The following is a 22,050-nucleotide window of genomic DNA, read 5'->3' as shown; positions in this document are numbered from 1 at the left end:
CATATAGATGTTAAATAAAGTCGGCCCCAAGATTGAACCTTGGGGGACTCCACACGTTACGTTGGTTGGTTCTGATACAAAGTCACCAATGGAAACAAAATAGTTCCTATCTTGTAGATATGACTTGAACCAGCTTAAAACTGTGCCTGAGATCCCCACCCAGTTTTCCAACCTGTCCAAAAGTATTGAGTGGTCGACAGTGTCAAATGCAGCATTGAGGTCCAAAAGCATTAATACTGAAGTTTTGCCAGAGTCTGTGTTTAGACGGATGTCATTTATAACTTTAGGAAGGGCCGTCTCTGTGCTATGAAGAGGTCGAAATCCTGACTGGAAGTTGTTGTGGCAGCCAGTAGAAGCCAAGAAGTGATTTAGTTGTTGGAGGACAACTTTCTCAATTATTTTACTTATGAATGGTAAATTTGAAATTGGTCTGTAGTTGTTGATAACAGAGGCATCTAGGCTCTGCTTTTTTAGAAGAGGTTTAATGACTGCAGTTTTGAAAGCCTTCGGGAAATTGCCCGATTGAATAGAATTATTAACTATTTGCAAGATGTCTGTTGATAGGCAGTCAAAAACATTCTTAAAGAAGTTGGTAGGTAAAACATCAAGGCAGCAGGTGGATGACTTTAGAGCTGTCACCGTTTCCACTAGAGTTTTAGAGTCTATGGCATTAAAGCTTGCCATCATTGCTGTGTTACTTTTGCCTAAATGGGTTGGTGATCCAACTTTTTTACTTGAGATATTGATGGTGCGTCTGATGCCTTCAATTTTATCAGTATAAAAGAATGCAAACTCATTGCATTTCTGCGTGTAATGGAGTTCGGCTGGTATTTGTGTTGGGGGTTTAGTCAGTCTGTCAACGGTTGCGAATAGGGTTTTGGCCTTATTTGTGTTGCTGTTTATGATATTGGAGAAGAATGTTTCTCTAGCACTTTTTAAGACTAAATTGTAGGCCTGGAGGCTCTCTTTATAGATGTCATGGTGAATATGAAGTTTTGTATTCCGCCAGATTCGTTCAGCCTTCCTGCACTCTCTTCTCTGGGCTGTTACAGCAGCAGATTTTCTCCAGGGTGCCTTTTGCTTGCCAGAAATCGTTTTAACTGTAACAGGTGCAATGATATCTATGATATTCACAATTTTGGAATTAAAGTTGCTTACAAGATCATCAGCATGACATGGGTTTAGAGGTGGTAGTGAGGAGATGGCGTTTTTAAAGAGGACATTAGCATGTTCATTTATGTACCGCTTTTTGACATTCTTTGATTCTGTTTGTGTGTCCGGAATTACAGAAATATTAAAGAAAACACAGAAATGATCAGACAATGAAGGATCAATCACAAGAACATCAGAAACATTGAGACCTTTTGTGATAATCAGGTCCAGGGTGTGTCCCTTATAATGTGTAGCCTCTTTCACATGTTGAGACAGTTCAAATGTGTCTAAAATAGTAAAAAGTTATTTTGCGCCCTTGTCATTTAAATCGTCAATATGAAAATTGAAATCATCAGTTATAACCAGGCAGTCAAAGTCAGTGGAGATGCTAGACAATAATTCAGTAAAATCATCGAAAACATTTGCAGAATATTTAGGTGGCCTGTAGATAATTAACAAGGGAATTTTGGGAGAGCATTTCAACACAGCACACAGGTATTCAAATGATGTAAAATCACCAAGTGACATCTGTTTCCCCTGAAAAATGTTTTGAAATATAGCAGCAACCCCTCCACCTCTTTTCCCCGATCTACATATACCTACATATAGTTGGGGGGTGCTGTCTCGATCAGAATGCTTGCACTGTTATTTTGTTCCAGCCATGTTTCAGTTAAAAACATAAAGTCAAGTTTAGAAGTGGTAATAAAATCATTGACTAAAAATGATTTGCTATTCAGAGACCTGACATCGAGCAGACCCATCCTGATGGTGTTATTGACAGGCTTCGATGTTGGCTTTGATTTGGAGAGAATAGGAATGAGATTGTTTAGGTTAGCAGGGTGACTAAGTATCCCAATGTTTACTCTCTTGGTAGTCACAACAGGAATGTAGAAGGTGCCATGATTTGATGTAGGCAACCTTGGGCCCAGCTGATAATGTGGTCTACTGCTGAACCCTTTTCTGTATCAGAAATATTCAGGACTGCTGTCAGGGCGAGGCGAGGTTTGCCGTAAGGGGGAGGGGGGGTGAGCAGCGTCAGAGCTGGGACGAACTACTGAAGGTGGACGTTGAGGGCGTGTAAGTGACGATTTCCCCATTAATTTGAGTGAGGATGAAAGATTTGTGGATGAGGAAAGTGAGAGTGAAGGACTAGAGGGCAGTGGAAGCGATTCAGATAGGGAAGATGCTGTGAGAGGCGGGTGGGACCTGATATTCAGCTGGGAATGACTAAAACAGTAAATAAACACAAGACATATATATATACTCTATTAGCCACAACACAACCAGGCTTATATTTAATATGCCACAAATTAATCCCGCATAACAAACACCTCCCCCCTCCCGTCCATATAACCCGCCTATACAAATCAAACACCCGCACAACACACTCAATCCCACAGCCCAAAGTACCGTTCACCTCCCCAAAGTTCATACAGCACATATTTTCCCCAAAGTCCCCAAAGTTACGTACGTGACATGCACATAGCGACACACACGTACGGGCAAGCGATCAAATGTTTGGAAGCCGCAGCTGCATACTGCGTTACACATACAAATTAAACAAAATGCTTGTGGCAACATTCTGGTTGCATACTCACGGTACCGCGTCTGCGTATCCAACTCAAAGTCCTCCTGGTAAGAGTCTCTGTTGTCCCAGTTCTCCACAGGCCAATGGTATAGCTTGACTGTCGTCTTTCGGGAATGTAAACAATGAAACACCGGCTACGTGTTTGTGTTGCTGCAGCCGGCCGCTAATACACCGCTTCCCACCTACAGCTTTCTTCTTCGCTGTCTCCATTGTTCATTGAACAAATTGCAAAAGATTCAACAACACAGATGTCCAGAATGCTGTGGAATTTTGCGATGAAAACAGACGACTTAATAGCTGGCCACAATGGTGTCCCAAAATGTCCTCTACAATCCGTGACGTCACCCGCGGGCGACATCATACCGAGACGTTTTCAGCAGGATATTTCGCGCAAAATTTAAAATTGCACTTTAGTAATCTAACCCGGCCGTATTGGCATGTGTTGCAATGTTAAGATTTCATCATTGATATACAAACTATCAGACTGCGTGGTCGGTAGTAGTGGGTTTCAGTAGGCCTTTAATTATATATCCAATATTTTCTTAGCTAGAACATAAACAAAGCACCTAAATACCTTTTTCAACATAATGACAGCCCAAATAACATCCTTTTAGTCACCTCTACTCTCTTTTTATCCAATATAGTAATGCTGCCTGAGACTGAGCCAATCAGCGGCCACGATACTGAACAGATTTTGAAACTTTTATTAGTAGATTGCACATATTCCGTACAATTGACCACTAAATGTAACACCCGAATAAGTTTTTCAACTTGTTTAAGTCGGAGTCCATGTTAATCAATTCATGTTAAAGTGCGCTCTGATTGGTTTGGTCTCCTCTACTAGCCAATACTACTGATGTGTGTATATATATATTTAGTTTATTTAGCCATGTTTATGCTTAATTTAGGCCTACAATGCGGTAAAATATGCTCAATAAATCGAGGGACAACTTTATATATGAACGATAGAAATGTAGTATTTACCGAGTTGTTTCCTTCATGACAGGCTGAATGTGAGTCAGCTGGAGGAGTGGCTGCGTAGCCGAGGTTTGCTGACAGAGGGCGCTGTGGCCGCAATGGAGCCTCTCATTCAGGCTGTTCAGCTGCTGCAGGTTGGGAAGAAGAGTGAAAAGGATGCACAGACCCTCGTGCAGACCTGCACCGCCCTCAGCAGCCAGCAGGTGGTTCCCTACACCCAAGTCAAGTTTCCATTAAGTACTCATTGCTTGCTTCTTTGTGTCGGACAGATTGTGAAGATCCTCAGCAACTACTCACCGCACGGTGACCTCGACGAAAGAGTCTCGCTCAATTTCATCCGCCTGGTGCAGGTGACGATTGTAACTCACAACGTTCACATACCGTGGTAGATGTGTCTGATGTGTCCGCCATCTTGGTTTCCTTAGGGACTCTTCAAAGACCGTGCAGACGCTCAACCCCGGCAGCACCTCCTAGACGTGAAGCGGGTGTTTCCTGTCACCTTCCCCGACGCCACGCCTCCTGCCGTACGCGCTGACAAGTTGGTCATCCCGGATTCCCTTAAGCTCTCTTTTTTACGCAGAGTATAAACCAGGGGTTCCCAAACTTTTTGACTCGGGGGCCGCATTGGGTTAAAGCAATTTGGCCGGAAAAAAATCATTTTTAGACGATATGATTTGCCTGAGCGGCTAAGGGACACCGAGCGTAACAAGCAGTAGAAAATGGATTAGAACGGAAAGATTTTAAAAGATAATACTTTTTTTTTTTTTTTAAACTTGGGACTTCCCGCGGGCCGGATTTTGGACACTGGCGGGCCAAATTCAGTGTGGGGACCAGGTATAAACTAACAAATGAAGTCGAAACAACAATATTGTTCAATTTTTATTTGAAGCAAAAACACGACGAGACTGTAGTCCCAGTAAACCTCAACATTTCATCAAGAACCATATTTAAAAAAAAACCCATTAGAAACATTGTGTATAAAAAAAAGTCCCATGCGACTACTTTGTACCACTACACATCATCAGTAATATATATTTATATATTCACAAACATTTGAATATCAAAATAAAGGACAACATCAAATAATAAATATATATTATATGCACGTGCTGGCACAATGCTTCTTTTTTGTTCTTTTCTTACATATTTCCCTTCATGCACCACTTGTGGAAGTACAGGACCGTGCACGTGAGCCACAGAGCATAACATGCACGTCTGTCCTCTCTTGTGTGCTTTTTCTTTGTGCTTCCGTCCCACAAATGTCTGCATGCCCAAAAAACCCTGAAACATGGCGGCTTCGTCGTCAACAGCTATAAATAGGAGATTTCGTGGCATCAGCAGCTATGTGACATGTCCACATGTTCTCCATGCCAGGCGGACACTCAGTCATTCAAGCTGATTGGACTCATGGCTGCACTTTGTGTGGACACCTTGTGGTCAAGCAGTCACACACAATCACTTGTGTCAACCTGTGTGTTACCAGCTTTTGAATACACAGCAGTATGAGGGCCACACTGAAAAGAAGAAAGTATATTGAGACAAGAGTGAATTCAAATAATGAAAGGGAAAAATATTCATTTCAGGTGTAGGATGGCAAATTAAATTGTATTAAGAAACAAGTTTTATTCTAATAACATGACTTTTGTAATTTGACATTCCCCTGAGATTAGGGATGTCCGATAATGTTTTTTTGCCGATATTATCCAACTCTTTAATTACCGATACCAACCGCTACCGATATACAGTCGTGGAATTAACACATTATTATGCCTAATTTGGACAACCAGGTTTGGTGAAGATAAGGTCCTTTTAAAAAAAATAAAATAAGATAAAAATAAATTCTTGAATAAAAAAAAGTAAAACAATATAAAAACAGTTACATAGAAACGAGTAATAAATGAAAATGAGTAAAATTAACTGTTAAAGGTTAGTACTATTAGTGGACCAGAAGCACGCACAATCATGTGTGCTTACGGACTGTATCCCTTGCAGACTGTATTGATATATATTGATATATAATGTAGGAACCAGAATATTAATAACAGAAAGAAACAACCCATTTGTGTGAATGACTGTAAATGGGGGAGGGAGGTTTTTTGGGTTAGTGCACTAATTGTAAGTGTATCTTGTGTTTAAAAAAAAACCAAAAAAAAACAATACCGATATCGGCCGATAAATGCTTTAAAATGTAATATCGGAAATTATCGGTATCGTTTTTTTAAATTATCTGTATTGTTTTTGTTTTTTTTGTTTTGTTTTTTAATTAAATCAACATAAACACAAGATACACTTACAATTAGTGCACTAACCCAAAAAACCTCCCTCCCCCATTCACACAAAAGGGTTGTTTCTTTCTGTTATTAATATTCTGGTTCCTACATTATATATCAATATATATCAATACAGTCTGCAAGGGATACAGTCCGTAAGCACACATGATTGTGCGTGCTTCCGGTCCACTAATAGTACTAACCTTTAACAGTTAATTTTACTCATTTTCATTAATTACTTGTTTCTATGTAACTGTTTTTATATTGTTTTACTTTCTTTTTTATTCAATAATTTATTTTAAATTTATTTATCTTATTTTATTTTTAATTTAAAAAAAAAAAAAAGGACCTTATCTTCACCATACCTGGTTGTCCAAATTAGGCATAATAATGTGTTAATTCCACGACTGTATATCGGTATCGGTGGATATCGGTAATTAAAGAGTTGGACAATATCGGCAAAAAAACATTATCGGACATCCCCATTTACAACCTCTTTATTAAATTATTATAATTTTTTTTAGTAACACCATTTTGTTCCTGTATTATTTAGTAAAATTATGACTTACCCTAGATGTGAGTTCAACTTCTCAAAAATACTTCTTTTTGTAAAAAATGTTATTCTCATGACACCCAATGTTTTTTAGTTTTTTTGTAAAAGTTAAGTTTTTGCGTTATTACAATACAACTTTAATCTCAGACTTTTCTCCAAAAACAAAATATATTACTGACTTTACTGACTATATTACTGACTCACAATTCTTGTAATGTGAGTTTTTCCTGTCATATTATGATTTCCTTAAAAGACAAAAACATGTTTTTGCTTGTAACCTCACAATTTTATACATGTTTTTTTTTCTTCTTCAAATAAGACTTCCTCCAAAAAATGTGACTTTTTTCTAGTTGTACAGTAATTCTCGTAACGTCATGGTACAATTATTTTAGAAGACAAAATAACATTTCACACATTGATCGAACTCGCACCTTCCAATTTGATTCATTGTACTTTGACAATTGTTTCTTGAAACACGACTTTCTCAAAAAAATTACTTCTTCAGGTTTTACATCGTAAATCTTGTAACGTGAGTTTTCCTTGACATGGTATAATTCTCTCAAAAGACAAAATGTCCAATATTTTGCATTTTTACAAGTTCAGTCTGTGTATTTTGCTTACAGCCTTACAAATGTATTCATATAATTTATTTTCTTGACATACAACTTTATAACTTTACTCTCAAAATATAACTACATAAATATTCATAATTTTACTTTTTATTTTTATTTTTTAAAATCTATCAGTGTGGCCCAAATACTAAACATTCTTAAAAAAAGCTAAATTTATAAATTCTAAACAAACTGTAACATTTGTCTGTTGAAACCACCACTTGTGCTGCTATAAGAAGAATGTAAACATTCAAAGAGAGACGACGAGTCAGATTGTATGGATTAGATGCATAGAGCTCCAATCTGACACAAGGTTAAGAAGAGAGGATCTTCAGCAGAGAGGGGAAGCGCTCATGGGAGGCCAGAATAGGAGGAAAAAAAATACCCTGTGACCTTTGACAAAAACAAACGATATTCATCATTATTTCATTCATGTTTCGTTTGACATGGAATTGGAGTTAGTACATTTCTCCCGGGTTCTACAGCAGTGGAACCCCCAAAGTCGAACAATTTGGACAAGACAAAGGCAAAATCTAAGACCTGTCCTGGCTGCTCAGTACAACACGACTGAGTTCACATTATTATTAAGATGAACTGAACTACTGTATTTTCCGGGCTACAGAGCACACTGCTATTCGAGTTGCACCCACCAAATTTTAGAAGAAAAAATATTTTACATATATTAGCCTGCAAATATATACCGGTACAAACAATTTTGTAAATATTTATTCAATCGGTGCCTGTCACACGGCAGTAAAACAGCTGATCAAACATAACAGAGGTGGACCCACTCGCTGTGGAAGCCAGCTCTCCGATCAGCGTCATTTTGGTGAATTTACGAGACAAAAACAATGCCATTGTCATAATACTAACACAGACACTTGTAAACATGTTAGCATACTCGCTAATGCTAACAACACGTACAAATATGCATAAAAACACTTACAGAATCACACATGGGACGGTTCAGTAAGTAAGAATTGTTTTTGTTATATTGTAAAACTTACAAACGTTGCTCAGTGATGAATGAAGAATCCTTTCGAGCAGAAACGCTATGGACGGGTATACTTCAGGCATGAAACGGGAAGTATGTTGTCAACCCGCAGCACCTGCAGTGAGCAAACTCGTCCAGAAGATGGCACCATAGCACAAACAATAACACACCTATTCATTGTCTCTGTCACCGAAATATAAAAACTATTTGTTGAATACAAAACATGATGGCTGTTAGCCAAGAAAAATCCATAAATTAGCAAAATCGTTTCATAAGCCGCAGAGTTTAACGCTATGGGAAAAAAGGAGCGATTATAGTCCGGAAAATACAGTAGTCTGTAGACAGTAGGCACACACACCATTTGTTATTTTTAGAGATGTCCGATAATGGCTTTTTTGCCGATATCCGATATTGTCCAACTCTTAATTACTGATTCCGATATCAACCGATACCGATATATACAGTCGTGGAATTAACACATTATGCCTAATTTTGTTGTGATGCCCCGCTGGATGCATTAAACAATGTAACAAGGTTTTCCAAAATAAATCAACTCAAGTTATGGAAAAAAATGCCAACATGGCACTGCTATATTTATTATTGAAGTCACTAAGTACATTATTTTTTTTAACATGCCTCAAAACAGCAGCTTGGAATTTGGGACATGCTCTCCCTGAGAGAGCATAAGGAGGTTGAGGTGGGGGCAGGGGGTTGAGGTGGGCGGGGTAGCGGGGGTGTATATTGTAGCGTCCCGGAAGAGTTAGTGCTGCAGGGGGTTCTGGGTATTATTTGTTCTGTTGTGTTTATGTTGTGTTACGGTGCGGATGTTCTCACAAAATGTGTTTGTCATTCTTGTTTGGTGTGGGTTCACAGTGTGGCGCATATTTATAACAGTGTTAAAGTTGTTTATACGGTCACCCTCAGTGTGACCTGTATGGCTGTTGACCAAGTATGCTTTGCATTCACTCGTGTGTGTGAAAAGCCGTAGATATTATGTGTTTGGGCCGGCACGCAAAGGCTGTGCCTTTAAGGTTTATTGGCGCTCTGTACTTCTCCCTACGTCTGTGTACACAGCGGCGTTTTAAAAAGTCATTAAATTTTACTTTTTGAAACAGATACCGATAATTTGGAACCGATACCGGTATTATCGGACATCTCTAGTTATTTTTAACGTCTTTTTACATGTATTCTTAAACTTGTACTTGCACATAAATGGGGAATTTTGATGCTGTAACGGTCTGATTCCTATGGCAATTGTACTTTGGAGGCTCCACTGTGTACTGCATCTTTAAAAACAACAAAAGACAATTTTTGACTGTCGTCAGCGAGAATGAAGACCCGACATGTTCTGCACTCTTTGACTCAAGCACAGTCGCCCGTTTGCAAAATGTCACCAGCCCTTTTAGCAGAGGTCACACTTTACCTTCTGGTTTCCTGCCAATCATTTGTGCTTTGGTGGCGTAACCACGGGGACGTGTTAGCGTGTCAGGGAATTCCTGTTTTCCTCAATCTGGAATGTTTACAGTAACAAAGTCAGATGCAAATTAGCCAAAAACTGACACAAAATTCTATGACTACACGCACACACACTCATACAGGCGCACACACACACACTCGGTGTTTGTTTATCATCACAAAGACGAGGGTGACGGACACAAAAGGCATTGAGGGTGTGAGGCAGCGTGCGCCGTTCCAGAATCAAGTAACACTCCTGAATAATAACGTCACCACAATCTATAAATAGAATCTGGAGTATGAAATATGAATCTTATAAACTTGTGCGTGTGTCCTAACTGCAGAGTGCTTTTATTGGCCGCTCTTACATGTGGAATGTATGTGACCTCAGAAAGATAAGAAAAAGTATCTCAAGAGATTAAAGTCATATCATTCAAATGTTTACTTTCATAACACATTTCCCTTCATTATATTGTATTAGGCCTTTATGTTACGATGTTATTTAAAGAAAATGGAGACTTATTTTCATGAGTGTAACTAATTTCTCAAAAACTTGTGGCTTATGTCGTGCAATATTAGGACTTTTCGAAATGTAATTTGATGTTTTACAGTTGCGTAAAATACTGCAATTATTCTTGATTAATCAAATTCTAAAGTGTGAATAATCCTATTTTAAAAATTGTTTGACAGCACTATTAAATGTTACTTTTTTGCGTCACATTACAATTTGTTCTCAAAAAGTTACAACTTTTTTTTGCGTAATGTTACTAACTTAATTCTCAAAAAGTTACAACTTTTTTCGCTTTACATTACTACTTTATTCTCAACAAGTTACATCCTTTATCGCTAAACATTACGACTTTATCTAAAAAAAGTTACAACTTTCTTCGCATAACATTACAACTTTATTTTGAAAATGTTACAACTTTGTTCGCATAACGTTTGGACTTTATTCTCAACAAGTTCAAACTTTTTCTGCGTAACGCTATGACTATTCTCAAAAAGTTACAACTATCTTTGCATAACATCACGACTTTATTCTTAACGAGTTAGAACTTTTTTTCCATTACGTTACGACTTTATTCCCAAAAAGTTACCTTTTTCGCTTAACATTACGACTTTCTCAAAAAGTTAAAACTTTTTTTTGCTTAACATTACGACTTTATTCTCAACAAAACTTTTTTTGTGTAACGCTATGACTTTATTCTCAAAATGTTACAACTTTCCTCGCATAAAGTTACGACTTTATTCTCAAAAGGTTACAACTTTGTTCGCATAACGTTACGACTTTATTCTCAACAAGTTACAACTTTTTTTGCATAATGTCACGACTTTATTCCCGAAAATTCTTTTTCGCTTAACATTACGACTTTATTCTCAACAAGTTCAAACTTTTTTTGTGTAACGCTATGACTTTATTCTCAAAAAGTTACAACTTTCTTCGCATGACATTACGACTTTATTCTTAAAAAAAGTTACTTTTTTTGTGTAACGCTATGACTTTATTCTCAAAAAGTTACAACTTTTTTCGCATAACGTTACGACTTTATTCTCAAAAAAATACAACTTTCTTCGCATAACATTACGACTTTGTTCTCAAGTTACAACTTTTTCGCATAACGTTACGACTTTATTCTCAAAAAGTTACAACTTTGTTCGCATAACGTTACGACTTTATTCTCAAAAGTTACAACTTTGTTCGCATAACATTACGACTTTATTCTCAAAAAGTTACAACTTTTTTAGCATGTTACAACTTTATTCTCAAAAGTTACAACCTTTTTCCCTTAACAGTATGACTTTATTCTTAATAAATTACAACTTTGTTTGCATATCGCTATGACTTTAATCTCAAAAAGTTGCAACTTTTTAGCATAATGTTACAATTTATTCTGAACAAGTTACAACTTTCTTTGCATGTTACAACTTTATTCTCAACAAGTTACGTTTTTCGCTTAACATTGTGACTTTATTCTCAAAAAGTTACAACTTTCTTCGCATAAAGTTACGACTTTTTTGTCAACAAGTTACAATTTTTTTTTCTGTATAATGTTACGACTTTATTCCCAAAAGTCACAACCTTTTTCGCATACAATTGCAACTTTATTCTCAAAAAGTTACAATTTTTTTTGCTTAACATTATTCTCAACAAGTTACAACTTTTTTGAGTTTATTCTTAAAAAGTTACAACGTTGTTCGCATAACGTTACGACTTTATTCTCAACAAGTTACAACTTTTTTGCGTAACATTACAAATTTATTCAACAAAAAAGTTGAATAATTTATTCTCATAATTTTACGACAGTTACGTTTTATTAAACATTATGATTATTTTCCAGGAGTTTCAGAAAATTTACGTTTAACTGCTTTTTTTCCCTGTAATACAATTTTCCTCTTATGAAACTTTTTTCCAGGTCCAAATCTTTGGTGTAGCATTTTAACGTTCAATCGTGTTACAACTTTATTCTAATGAGACTTAGACTTCCTTCTTGAAAGAGGACTACTTTTTTAGTGTAACATTGAGACTTCATTTACTTTATTCTTGGTTCATAATTGTACTAGTTGTTCTTCTCAGTAGGGCCGTAATACTTTGTCATGAAGAACACACACACACACACACACACACACACACACACACACACACACACACACACACACACACACACACACACACACACACACACACACACACACACACACACACACACAGTCTGTGTTTGTCATCACAAAGACGAGGGTGAAGGAGACAGAAGGCAATGTGGGTGTCAGGCAGTGTGCTCTGTTCGACTACCTGAAGGCGCTTTCTCAGAAAGAAGGGAAGGGGGGAGAAAATGGCTACGAGTTTCAGTATTTGACACCCTGTGCAGCCGAATAGGACGCGTGTAACGGCACGAGTGACGACGACCCAACGTTGTTATTCCGTGGTGATGAACTCACGTGGCTCCCTCTGGAATGAATGTATTTACAGCACTGGAATGCCAGGTGGTCGCGGTCCAATCAGAAAGCCGCTTAGCTGCGACCCTCCTCGGCGGAGCGCTGGTCCGACTTGAGCTTGACAAACTCCTTGGCCACGTCGTCGTTGTTGCGCTGCGACAGGATGCGCAGCACGGTCAGGCCCGTCTCGTCCATGTGGATGCGTTTGCCCAGCGGCAGCCAGCAGGCCACGCTGCCCTTGGACGCCACGTCCTTCAGCTGCAGCACCGCCATGCCCACCGTGCGGTCCTCGCGGGCAAAGCAGTAGTCCTTGACGCACACCTGCAGCTCGTAGCACTCGGGGCCCACCTCGCTGCTCAGCGTGCTGACGGCAGAGGACGGGAAGAGTCAAGCAAATATCTTTTCCTACTGCAAACTCTTGATTCTCAAACTGTGGCTCCCTCTAGTGGTTCTCAAATGGCTAAACTTAAGTGGATTCATTTATTTTGTTAAAGTTAAAGTACCAATGATTGTGGCGAAATTATTCTCTGCATTTGACCCATCACCCTTGATCACGCCCTGGGAGGTGAGGGGAGCAGTGAGCAGCAGCAGTGGCCATGCCCGGGAATCATTTTTGGTGATTTAACCCCCAATTCCAACACTTGATGCTGAGTGCCAAGCAGGGAGGTAATGGGTCCCATTTTTATAGTCTTTGGTATGACTCGGCCGGGGTTTGAACTCACAACCTACCGATCTCAGGGCGGACACTCTAACCACTACAGCGTCTTCATGGATAAAATCTATTATTAGAACAAATTCATGGGAAAGAAATTGTCCAATATATATATTTGTTGTGCAAAATTGCAGATTTAACAGAAAAAAAACATGAAATTGCTAACCTGTGCGCCGTGGAGGACAGTTTGACTATCTGGGGAAATGTGCCATTATATTCTTGTCAGTGACGAAGCAGGAAGGGGCTGGGACTATGTTCATATGAAGCGCCTTGTCGTTCATTAAATGACTCTTCTTCATGCAAAACGGGGTTCGCCCATCTGATCAGGGCGTGATATGCGTATAAGGAGGGGCGGCCCTGGATATACATATGAAATAAATGTATAAAAGCAACCGTCAAATTATATTCAAATAAGTTTGTTTGTACTCTGAAATATTAACGATTAAGAATCAAGATTTTTATTTTCATATATACTTTCATATATTTTATCCTCACAATACTACAATTTTAATAATTGTACATTTATTTTAAAACATACTCTAATAATAAGACTTGTTCTAGTAAAATAAAACCATTTCTAGAAAAAGACATAATATTTAGACTATATTCTCATAAAATTAACTGACAACATACTTCCACGTCTGTAAAAGTTTACTTGTTTTTTTCTTTCAAAACATTATTTTCATAACATGTATTTTTTTTTCTTTTAATATTCCAACTGAAATTCTTGCAAAACGTCACTTTGGCACTTTTCTCAATATTATTTTATCATTGTACAATACGGATTTTATTTTCATGAATTTTTTTTTGCTTCCATCCCATAATATTTTTGACTTCATCTTCATAAAGATATGGTTTTACTTTTGTACTATCAATTATTTTAACTCACGAAGAGAAAACAATTATAAAAAAGGCTCTCAGTATATATGTGACTTACTGCAGAGACAGCCTAAGATTTTTTGCATACCGCTGTACATCATCATCATCATCATCATCATCATGCTCACGACTCACAAAGTGAAAGTTTCGTTGTATTTCGGCGCCCAGCTGTTGTTCTTGGACTTGGTGGCGTACTTTCTCTTCTTGTCACTCAGGTGCGGGCCGATAATGAAAACCTCCACAAAAGGTCGAAATATTCCCTGCGTCTGCCACCTCAGGTCGTTGGCGGCCACCACTGTCACCCAGAGAGAAAGAGGCAGACACAAGGGAAGGTGAGGGAAAGTCTTTTATTCTAACAAAAGTACAACATATTTCTCCTAAAAGATTCTCTTGATAGTAGAATGAATGTACTATTCATGTCAAATTGCTATTGTTTCTGCACAATTACATCTTTTCTTGCAAAAGTTTCAATATTCAATATTCCATTCAATTGCAATCATCTTAAACTAAACTTTATTCTTTAGTCTTTTTTAGTCTTATCCTTTATTGTTCGACCGCAACAAAAAGTACAACTTAAAGGCCTACTGAAACCCACTACTACCGACCACGCAGTCTGATAGTTTATATATCAATGATGAAATCTTAACATTGCAACACATGCCAATACGGCCGGGTTAGATTAGTAAAGTGCAATTTTAAATTTCCCGCGAAATATCCTGCTGAAAACGTCTCGGTATGATGACGTTTGCGCGTGACGTCACGGATTGTAGCGGACATTTTGGGACACCATTGTGGCCAGCTATTAATTCGTCTGTTTTCATCGCAAAATTCCACAGTATTCTGGACATCTGTGTTGGTGAATCTTTTGCAATTTGTTTAATGAACAAGGAAGACTGCAAAGAAGAAAGCTGTAGGTGGGAAGCGGTGTATTAGCAGCCGGCTGCAGCAACACAGACACGTAGAGAACTGGGACAACAGAGACTCTTACCAGGAGGACTTTGAGTTGGATACGCGCTACCGCGAGTACGCAGCTGCGGCTTCCAAACATTTGATCGCTTGCCCGTACGTGCGTGCCGCTATGTGCATGTCCCATACGTGACTTTGGGGAAATATATGTGTTATATGAACTTTGCGGAAGTGAACGGTACTTTGGGCTGTGGGATTGAGTGTGTTGTGCGGGTGTTTGATTTGTATTGGCGGGTTATATGGACGGGAGGGGGGAGGTGTTTGTTATGTGGGATTAATTTGTGGCATATTAATTATAAGCCTGGTTGTGTTGTGGCAATAGAGTATATCTATGTCTTGTGTTTATTTACTGTTTTAGTCATTCCCAGCTGAATATCAGGTCCCACCCGCCTCTCACAGCATCTTCCCTATCTGAATCGCGCGATTCCACTACCCCCTAATCCTTCACTCTCACTTTCCTCATCCACAAATCTTTCATCCTCGCTCAAATTAATGGGGTAATCGTCGCTTTCTCGGTCCGAATCGCTCTCGCTGCTGGTGGCCATGATTGTAAACAATGTGCAGATGTGAGGAGCTCCACAACCTGTGACGTCACGCTACTTCCGGTACAGGCAAGGCTTTTTTTATCAGCGACCAAAAGTTGCGAACTTTATCGTCGATGTTCTCTACTAAATCCTTTCAGCAAAAATATGGCAATATCGCGAAATGATCAAGTATGACACATAGAATGGATCTGCTATCCCCGTTTAAATAAGAAAATCTCATTTCAGTAGGTCTTTAATACTCACTCAAATTTTACTTCATTCTTCTAATAGTATGACTTATATTTTTGTCAAAATGATGATGGCATTTTTGTATAATTTTGATGGATTCTCTTCCAGAAAGGGATTTGTTTCCTAAATGTAGGACTTTTTTCTTTCAATACAACTTTCAAAACCCAAAACCAGTGAAGTTGGCACGTTGTGTAAATCGTAAATAAAAACAGAATACAATGATTTGCAAATCCTTTTCAACCTATATTCAATTGAATAGACGGCAAAGACGAGATACTTAATGTTCGAACTGGAAAACTATTTTTTGCAAATGTTAGCTCATTTGGAATTTGATGCCTGCAACATGTTTCAAAAAAGCTGGCACAAGTGGCAACAAAGACTGAGAAAGTTGAGGAATGCTCATGTGTTGTACATGGGCTTGATTTGATTTTCTCCACATCACACCAACCCATATTGAGTCAGCTATTTTCTCAACAATGGCTTCATCTTTAGAGGATAACTCCAAAAGTCACAGCTGACATTTATTTTACTGCCCTCAGATGCGCATTAAGCTCCAAATTGGATCATTCGGTTTACTTCTTTGGCAAATGTATTTCATATCACTGTTATCGTGACCAAAATGATAACCGGTATTGTTGAATGTGTTAAAAAAGGACACACAATCTTTTGAAATCTTTTGACCAAGTTATTGTTTTCAAATAATGAAAAAAAAATAGACAAACTGTTAGAAAACCCACCATTTTGCATGTTTTGTGTTTCTTAAGCTTCACCAATAGGGCCTTAGAATTGCATCTGTTTTAATGGCTAGCGTTAATTGTTTTATATATTGGTTCGTACTGTAGCACTTTAAGATGTATTTAAATGAAAAGTGTGCAACAAATAACATCTACTATTACTATTATCATTTCTGACGGGAGTTGCGGTGTCCTATTTTGTACAGCAGTGCTTGAACGCACCGTAAAGACACTTCTGTCTCGTGTAGAAGGCTCACTCTGTGCTAAGAGAGCACAGCTTGTAGGTTCAATGTGAACAATTAAATAGCTTAGTTGCTCAGACAGCAATGTATTTATATAAGTTTTGATTGGGTTTTTTTGTTTCTTAATGGGGAAAGACATTAATGCCTCTTGTTTTTTTTATTTTAAAATTTAATTTATACACATCCATCCATTTGCTACCGCTTGTCCCTTTCGGGGTCGCGGGGGGTGCTGGGGCCTATCTCAGCTGCATTCGATAATGCAATAATAATACAATCCTAATTCCAAAACCAAAACCGGCCCAGCAACATTCAGAATAGCAATCAACAGAGCAATTGAGAGGACACACAAACATGACACATAACAATCCAAAAGTAGTCAAACAAAAATGAATAATATCAACAACAGTATCAATATAAAGAATTCCAACGTAGCAGTGATTACAAATCCCTCATTTACATTATCATTAGAGCCATTTATAAAAAAATAAAAAAAAACATTTAAAAAATGAACAATAGTGTCACATCTCATAATCTTGACGACACACTGTGTCCAATATATTTTCCACAAGGATAATATAAGTCATAATTTAGGTTAATTTAATAGTTGAAACAAATTTAAATAATGGATCCCATATTCCAATATATGACTCATTATTATCTCAACTGATATCATCTCCATAGATTGTATATAACAGTCAGTATGAGTTGGATTATCAACATATATCCATTTTTTAAATATTACCCTTTTTGTTATAATGCATATTGAAAGAAATGCATGTTTACTCTTTGATGACACGTTACTAAATTGATGCCTCTTGTTTTCATGTTAGCATTCAAGCTAGCAAACTGGCGCCAGTCTGTAAGTTTATCACAGTGCAGTTATCAATCACGGGGTTTGATCATTTTCATTTAAAACGGTAATACTTTTACCGCGGTTATTATTAGTACCGTTTATTGTTTGCATCCCTCGGCAAATTACAAGCAAAAGTGGAGTGGGGAAAGGTTGGCTCTGATTGGCTGTTGTCAGTGATGTGTCCGCCATGTTAACAGTCGATCACCGTAATTGACCTGAAATTGATCATGAATGTCAACATGTAAAATATGTGGTGAGTATGAATGATCTCTAGTAGCTATGAAGAAAGGTCAGCATTAAATAAACTCTGCTTCTGCCTACTCCTTGTCAGACCTGTGTTGTGCTGATGCAGAGCTGGGCAAATAATTTGACTCAGGGGCCACATTGAGAGAAACAATGTGTCTCGGGGGCCAATATGTATGTGTGTAAATCTCGCGCCAGGTCATACCCATATCCGCAGCAGGTCTCCAAGGTGAACAGCCTCTGGCATGTTAGAACATGCCAGAGGCAATATCACATTTAGCTGTATATTTTACAGCTAAAATATATACCTTTTAGCTGTAAAATGTATATATCACATTGTACAGCTAAATGTGATATATACACATTTAGCTGTAAAAATCTGCTGTACAGTATGTGTGTTGGTGTTCCTGAAAAAAAGGGACCCAAATGTCCGATAGAATTCTAAAAAAGTTATGACAGACCACCTCCAAAAAACGGAATGGAATTTTACAGTTTTTTACTGAACGGGACACCCAAAATGTACATGAAAATAAAGAAAGTGGGATTTACAATATTAACTATGAACAATAAAACACTGAGTTACAGATGTCCGATAATGGCTTTTTTGCCGATATCCGATATTGTCCAACTCTTAATTACCGAATCCGATATCAACTGATACTGATATATACAGTCGTGGAATTAACACATTATGCCTAATTTTGTTGTGATGCCCCGCTGGATGCATTAAGCAATGTAACTTTACCATGAATTGATTAACTTGGACCCCAACTTAAACAAGTTGAAAAACGTATTCGGGTGTTACCATTTAGTGGTCGTCTGTACAGAATATGTACTGTACTGTGCAATCTACTAATACAAGTTTCAATCAATCAATCAATCAAAAACAAGGTTTTCCAAAATAAGAGAACAAATTCAACTCAAGTTATGGAAAAAAGTGCCAACATGGCACTGCCATATTTATTATTGAAGTCACAAAGTGCATTATTTTTTTCAACATGCCTCAAAACAGCAGCTTGGAATTTGGGACATGCTGATACCCACTACAACTATGGGAAATACTATACTTTGACTTTCACAAAGTGCATTATTTTTTATTTTTTAAACATGCCTCAAAAACAATGAAGGCACACAGCTTCAGTCCAGAGTATACTAGAGCATACTTGCCAACCTTGAGACCTCCGAATTCGGGAGATGGGGGGGGGGGGGGGGGGGGGGGGTGTATATTGTAGCGTCCCGGAAGAGTTAGTGCTGCAAGGGGTTCTGGGTATTTGTTCTGTTATGGTGCGGATGTTCTCCCGAAATGTGCTTGTCATTCTTGTTTGGTGTAGGTTCACAGTGTGGCGCATATTTGTAACAGTGTTAAAGTTGTTTATACGGCCACCCTCAGTGTACGCCACCCTGTATGGCTGTTGATCGAGTATGCCTTGCATTCACTTGTGTGTGTGTGTGTGTGTAAAATCCGCATATATCATGTGACTGGAGGAAAAGCGGACGTGACAACAGGTTGTAGAGGACGCTAAAGGCAGTCGCCCCCAATAATGTTGTCCGGGTGGAAATCGGGAGAATGGTTGCCCCGGGAGATTTTCGGGAGGGGCACTGAAATTCGGGAGTCTCCTGGGAAAATTGGGTGGTTGAAATTGATACCGATAATTTCCGATATTACATTTTAAAGCAGATATTATCGGACATCTCTACACTGAATATTAACAACACATGAACATTGCTCCTCTTTTACTTCTCAGACCAGCTCCTCCATAGACATCTTTTAAAACACAACACAAATGGAACAAACAGCGAAATATGAACGCAAAGGGTAATACACACCTGCAAGATGATATATTATCACTTTTATGCAGACATTTGTTGTAAAAATGTCTCTGTTTCGGGCTGGCTGCTCTGAAAACAAACCCCGCCCACTCTGCTTTGTTCCTGGTCTGAGCTGCCGTGACGTAGATTACCCTAATAAGTCTTATAACACTCAAAAGCGTAGTTCAAGACTTACGGTCATTTAAAAACAGCACTGCACATCATAACGGCGGCTACAGTTTTGATGTTAAGGGTCTAAAAAAATTATGCCGGATTAAAAATGTTAATGGGCCGTATTTTGCCCAGGTCTGTGCTGATGTAACCACGCGATGCTCCTTAGCAAACATGTCTGACACAAACATACCATGTTCTTTGGCTAATTGTTCAAAATGATCTCCTCAATACAGCTGTGCTTTCACCCAGTGCATGTAAGGCCATCGCCATGACAACTGCATAGTACTACGCTCTTCCTTACAGCCTACGGTCGGCGATCACGCTCCATCCACTTCACATGTTGTAAAAAATGGAGGAATGACCTTACCTTTCACAGTGACCTTGTGCTCGCCAGTGTTGGGGTGAGTGAAGATTTCCACGTGGATGGACACCTCTCCCACAGCATCGTCCACCCCAGATCCTGGCGGGACACAAGACACACACACAGTTGGCAAACGACTCCTCTTTCAGGCGACCAAACACGGACACAAAGCTGCTTCAAGTTTCCTCTTCCAAGTCCGAGGTGAGGATTTTTGTGCAACTCGGTTCATGCACAGGACATTTTTGTTGCAGGAGGACTTTTGGCAGAGTCACTGAGCTTCTTATGCACGTGTGGAAGTGCAGATGTGGACAGTGCGAGTGCGACTACTTCCATGGTGATATTTCCACATGCTGTTTCCCACTACCTCAATCATACTTGCCAACCTTGAGATCTCCGAATTCGGGAGATGGGGTAGGAGGGGCTGTATTGTAGCGTCCTGGAAGAGTTAGTGCTGCAAGGGGTTCTGGGTAATTGTTCTGTTGTGTGTATGTTGTGTTACGGTGCGGATGTTCTCCCGAAATGTGTTTGTCATTCTTGTTTGGTGTGGGTTCACAGTGTGGCGCATATTTGTAACAGTGTTAAAGTTGTTTAGATGGCTACCGTCAGTGTGACCTGTATGGCTGTTGACCAAGTATGACGTGTGTGTGAAAAGCCATAGACATTATGTGGCTGGGCCGGCACGCAAATTCAGTGCCCCCAATATTGTTTTGTGGGTGAAAATCGGGAGAATTCGGGAGAATGGTTGCCCCGGGAGATTTTCGGGAGGGGCACTGAAATTTGGGAGTCTCCCGGGTAAATCGGGAGGGTTGGCAAGTATGACCTCAATCTGCACTAGCTGAGACCACACTGCGAGTGCTGGGGACAGAAGGTTTGTTCGTTGCAGTGGCGGAAAAACAAACAGTAACGCGTAAGAAAGGACAAAAACTGGACTTCCCAGCAAAAAATTGAATTTTTTAAAGTTACGGTATTTTCCGGACCATAGGGTGCACCGGATAAAAAGGCGCACTGCAGATGAATGGTTTATGTCTGATCTTTTTTCATACATAAGGCGCACCGGATTATAGGGTGCATTAAAGGAGTCATATTATTATAATTTTTTCCTAAATGTACATAACATGTAATGGAGGTTCTTTGGTCAAAATGTTGCATAGATTGTCTTCAAGCCACTTTCTGACAGTTGCTTCCGTATGCGCCGGTTTGTTGGCGGTCTTATTTAAGTGGCTCACCTTCGACAGCGTCTTCTCCCCGTCATCTTTGTTGTAGCGGTGTAGCGTGCAAGGACGGGAGTGGAAGTGTCAAAAGATGGAGCTAACTGTTTTAATGACATTCAGACTTTACTTCAATCAATAACGGAGCAGCATCTCCTCATCCGAAAACAACACAGGAAATGTGTCCCGTGAAAAACCGTCCGACCGGAACTCTCTAATAACTAAAGTTCCTTGGGTGAATAATGTTAACTCACTACACCGGTATGTTTTAGGGCTTTCATGGCGAGTTTACTGACAGATATAAGTAAGAACTTTACACTACTTTATATTAGAAATGGCAACAGCGGAGGATGAATGTCCCATAAGAAGATAGAGGAAAAAGAAGATCAACTACGGTGTTTCCACGGCTTACAGTATTTAAATACAGATCAGCAGGTACCAGAAGGTAAAAAAAGTTTCTTTTGCATAATATTGCGAAACAAAACGCCAGATAATGTCTTACCTTATACACACACCATAATGATACTTGTATGTTGAAGCACAGTACAATTCTTCAAGCGG

The 22,050-nt window shown here is 38.9% G+C and overlaps 2 protein-coding genes across 5 annotated transcripts in view; one reads left to right on the top strand and one right to left on the bottom strand.

Moving 5' to 3' along the window:
• si:dkey-110c1.10 (unconventional myosin-Vb) overlaps positions 1-4,796 on the top strand; it is a 40,326-nt gene extending 35,530 nt beyond the window's left edge. The window contains exons 31-33 of the mRNA XM_062038704.1: positions 3,747-3,921; positions 3,988-4,068; positions 4,144-4,796. Of these exons, the coding sequence (XP_061894688.1) occupies positions 3,747-3,921; positions 3,988-4,068; positions 4,144-4,305 (418 nt within the window). The 3' untranslated portion in view covers positions 4,306-4,796. The remainder of the gene's footprint in view (positions 1-3,746; positions 3,922-3,987; positions 4,069-4,143) is intronic.
• Positions 4,585-22,050, bottom strand: part of unc13a (unc-13 homolog A (C. elegans)) — a 168,007-nt gene continuing 150,541 nt past the window's right edge. For all 4 annotated transcript variants that reach the window (XM_062038703.1, XM_062038700.1, XM_062038701.1 and 1 more), the window contains 4 exons: positions 20,288-20,380; positions 14,262-14,421; positions 9,570-12,899; positions 4,585-5,232 (listed from right to left, as the gene is read on the bottom strand). In XM_062038703.1, coding sequence (XP_061894687.1) covers positions 12,611-12,899; positions 14,262-14,421; positions 20,288-20,380 — 542 coding nt within the window. In that variant the 3' untranslated portion in view covers positions 4,585-5,232; positions 9,570-12,610. The remainder of the gene's footprint in view (positions 5,233-9,569; positions 12,900-14,261; positions 14,422-20,287; positions 20,381-22,050) is intronic.

Source organism: Entelurus aequoreus, linkage group LG27 (genome assembly GCF_033978785.1).
Source record: "Entelurus aequoreus isolate RoL-2023_Sb linkage group LG27, RoL_Eaeq_v1.1, whole genome shotgun sequence".
Taxonomy (NCBI): Eukaryota; Metazoa; Chordata; class Actinopteri; order Syngnathiformes; family Syngnathidae; genus Entelurus; species Entelurus aequoreus.
Note: the sequence above shows the minus strand (reverse complement) of the source record. Positions and strands in the feature narration are given on the sequence as shown.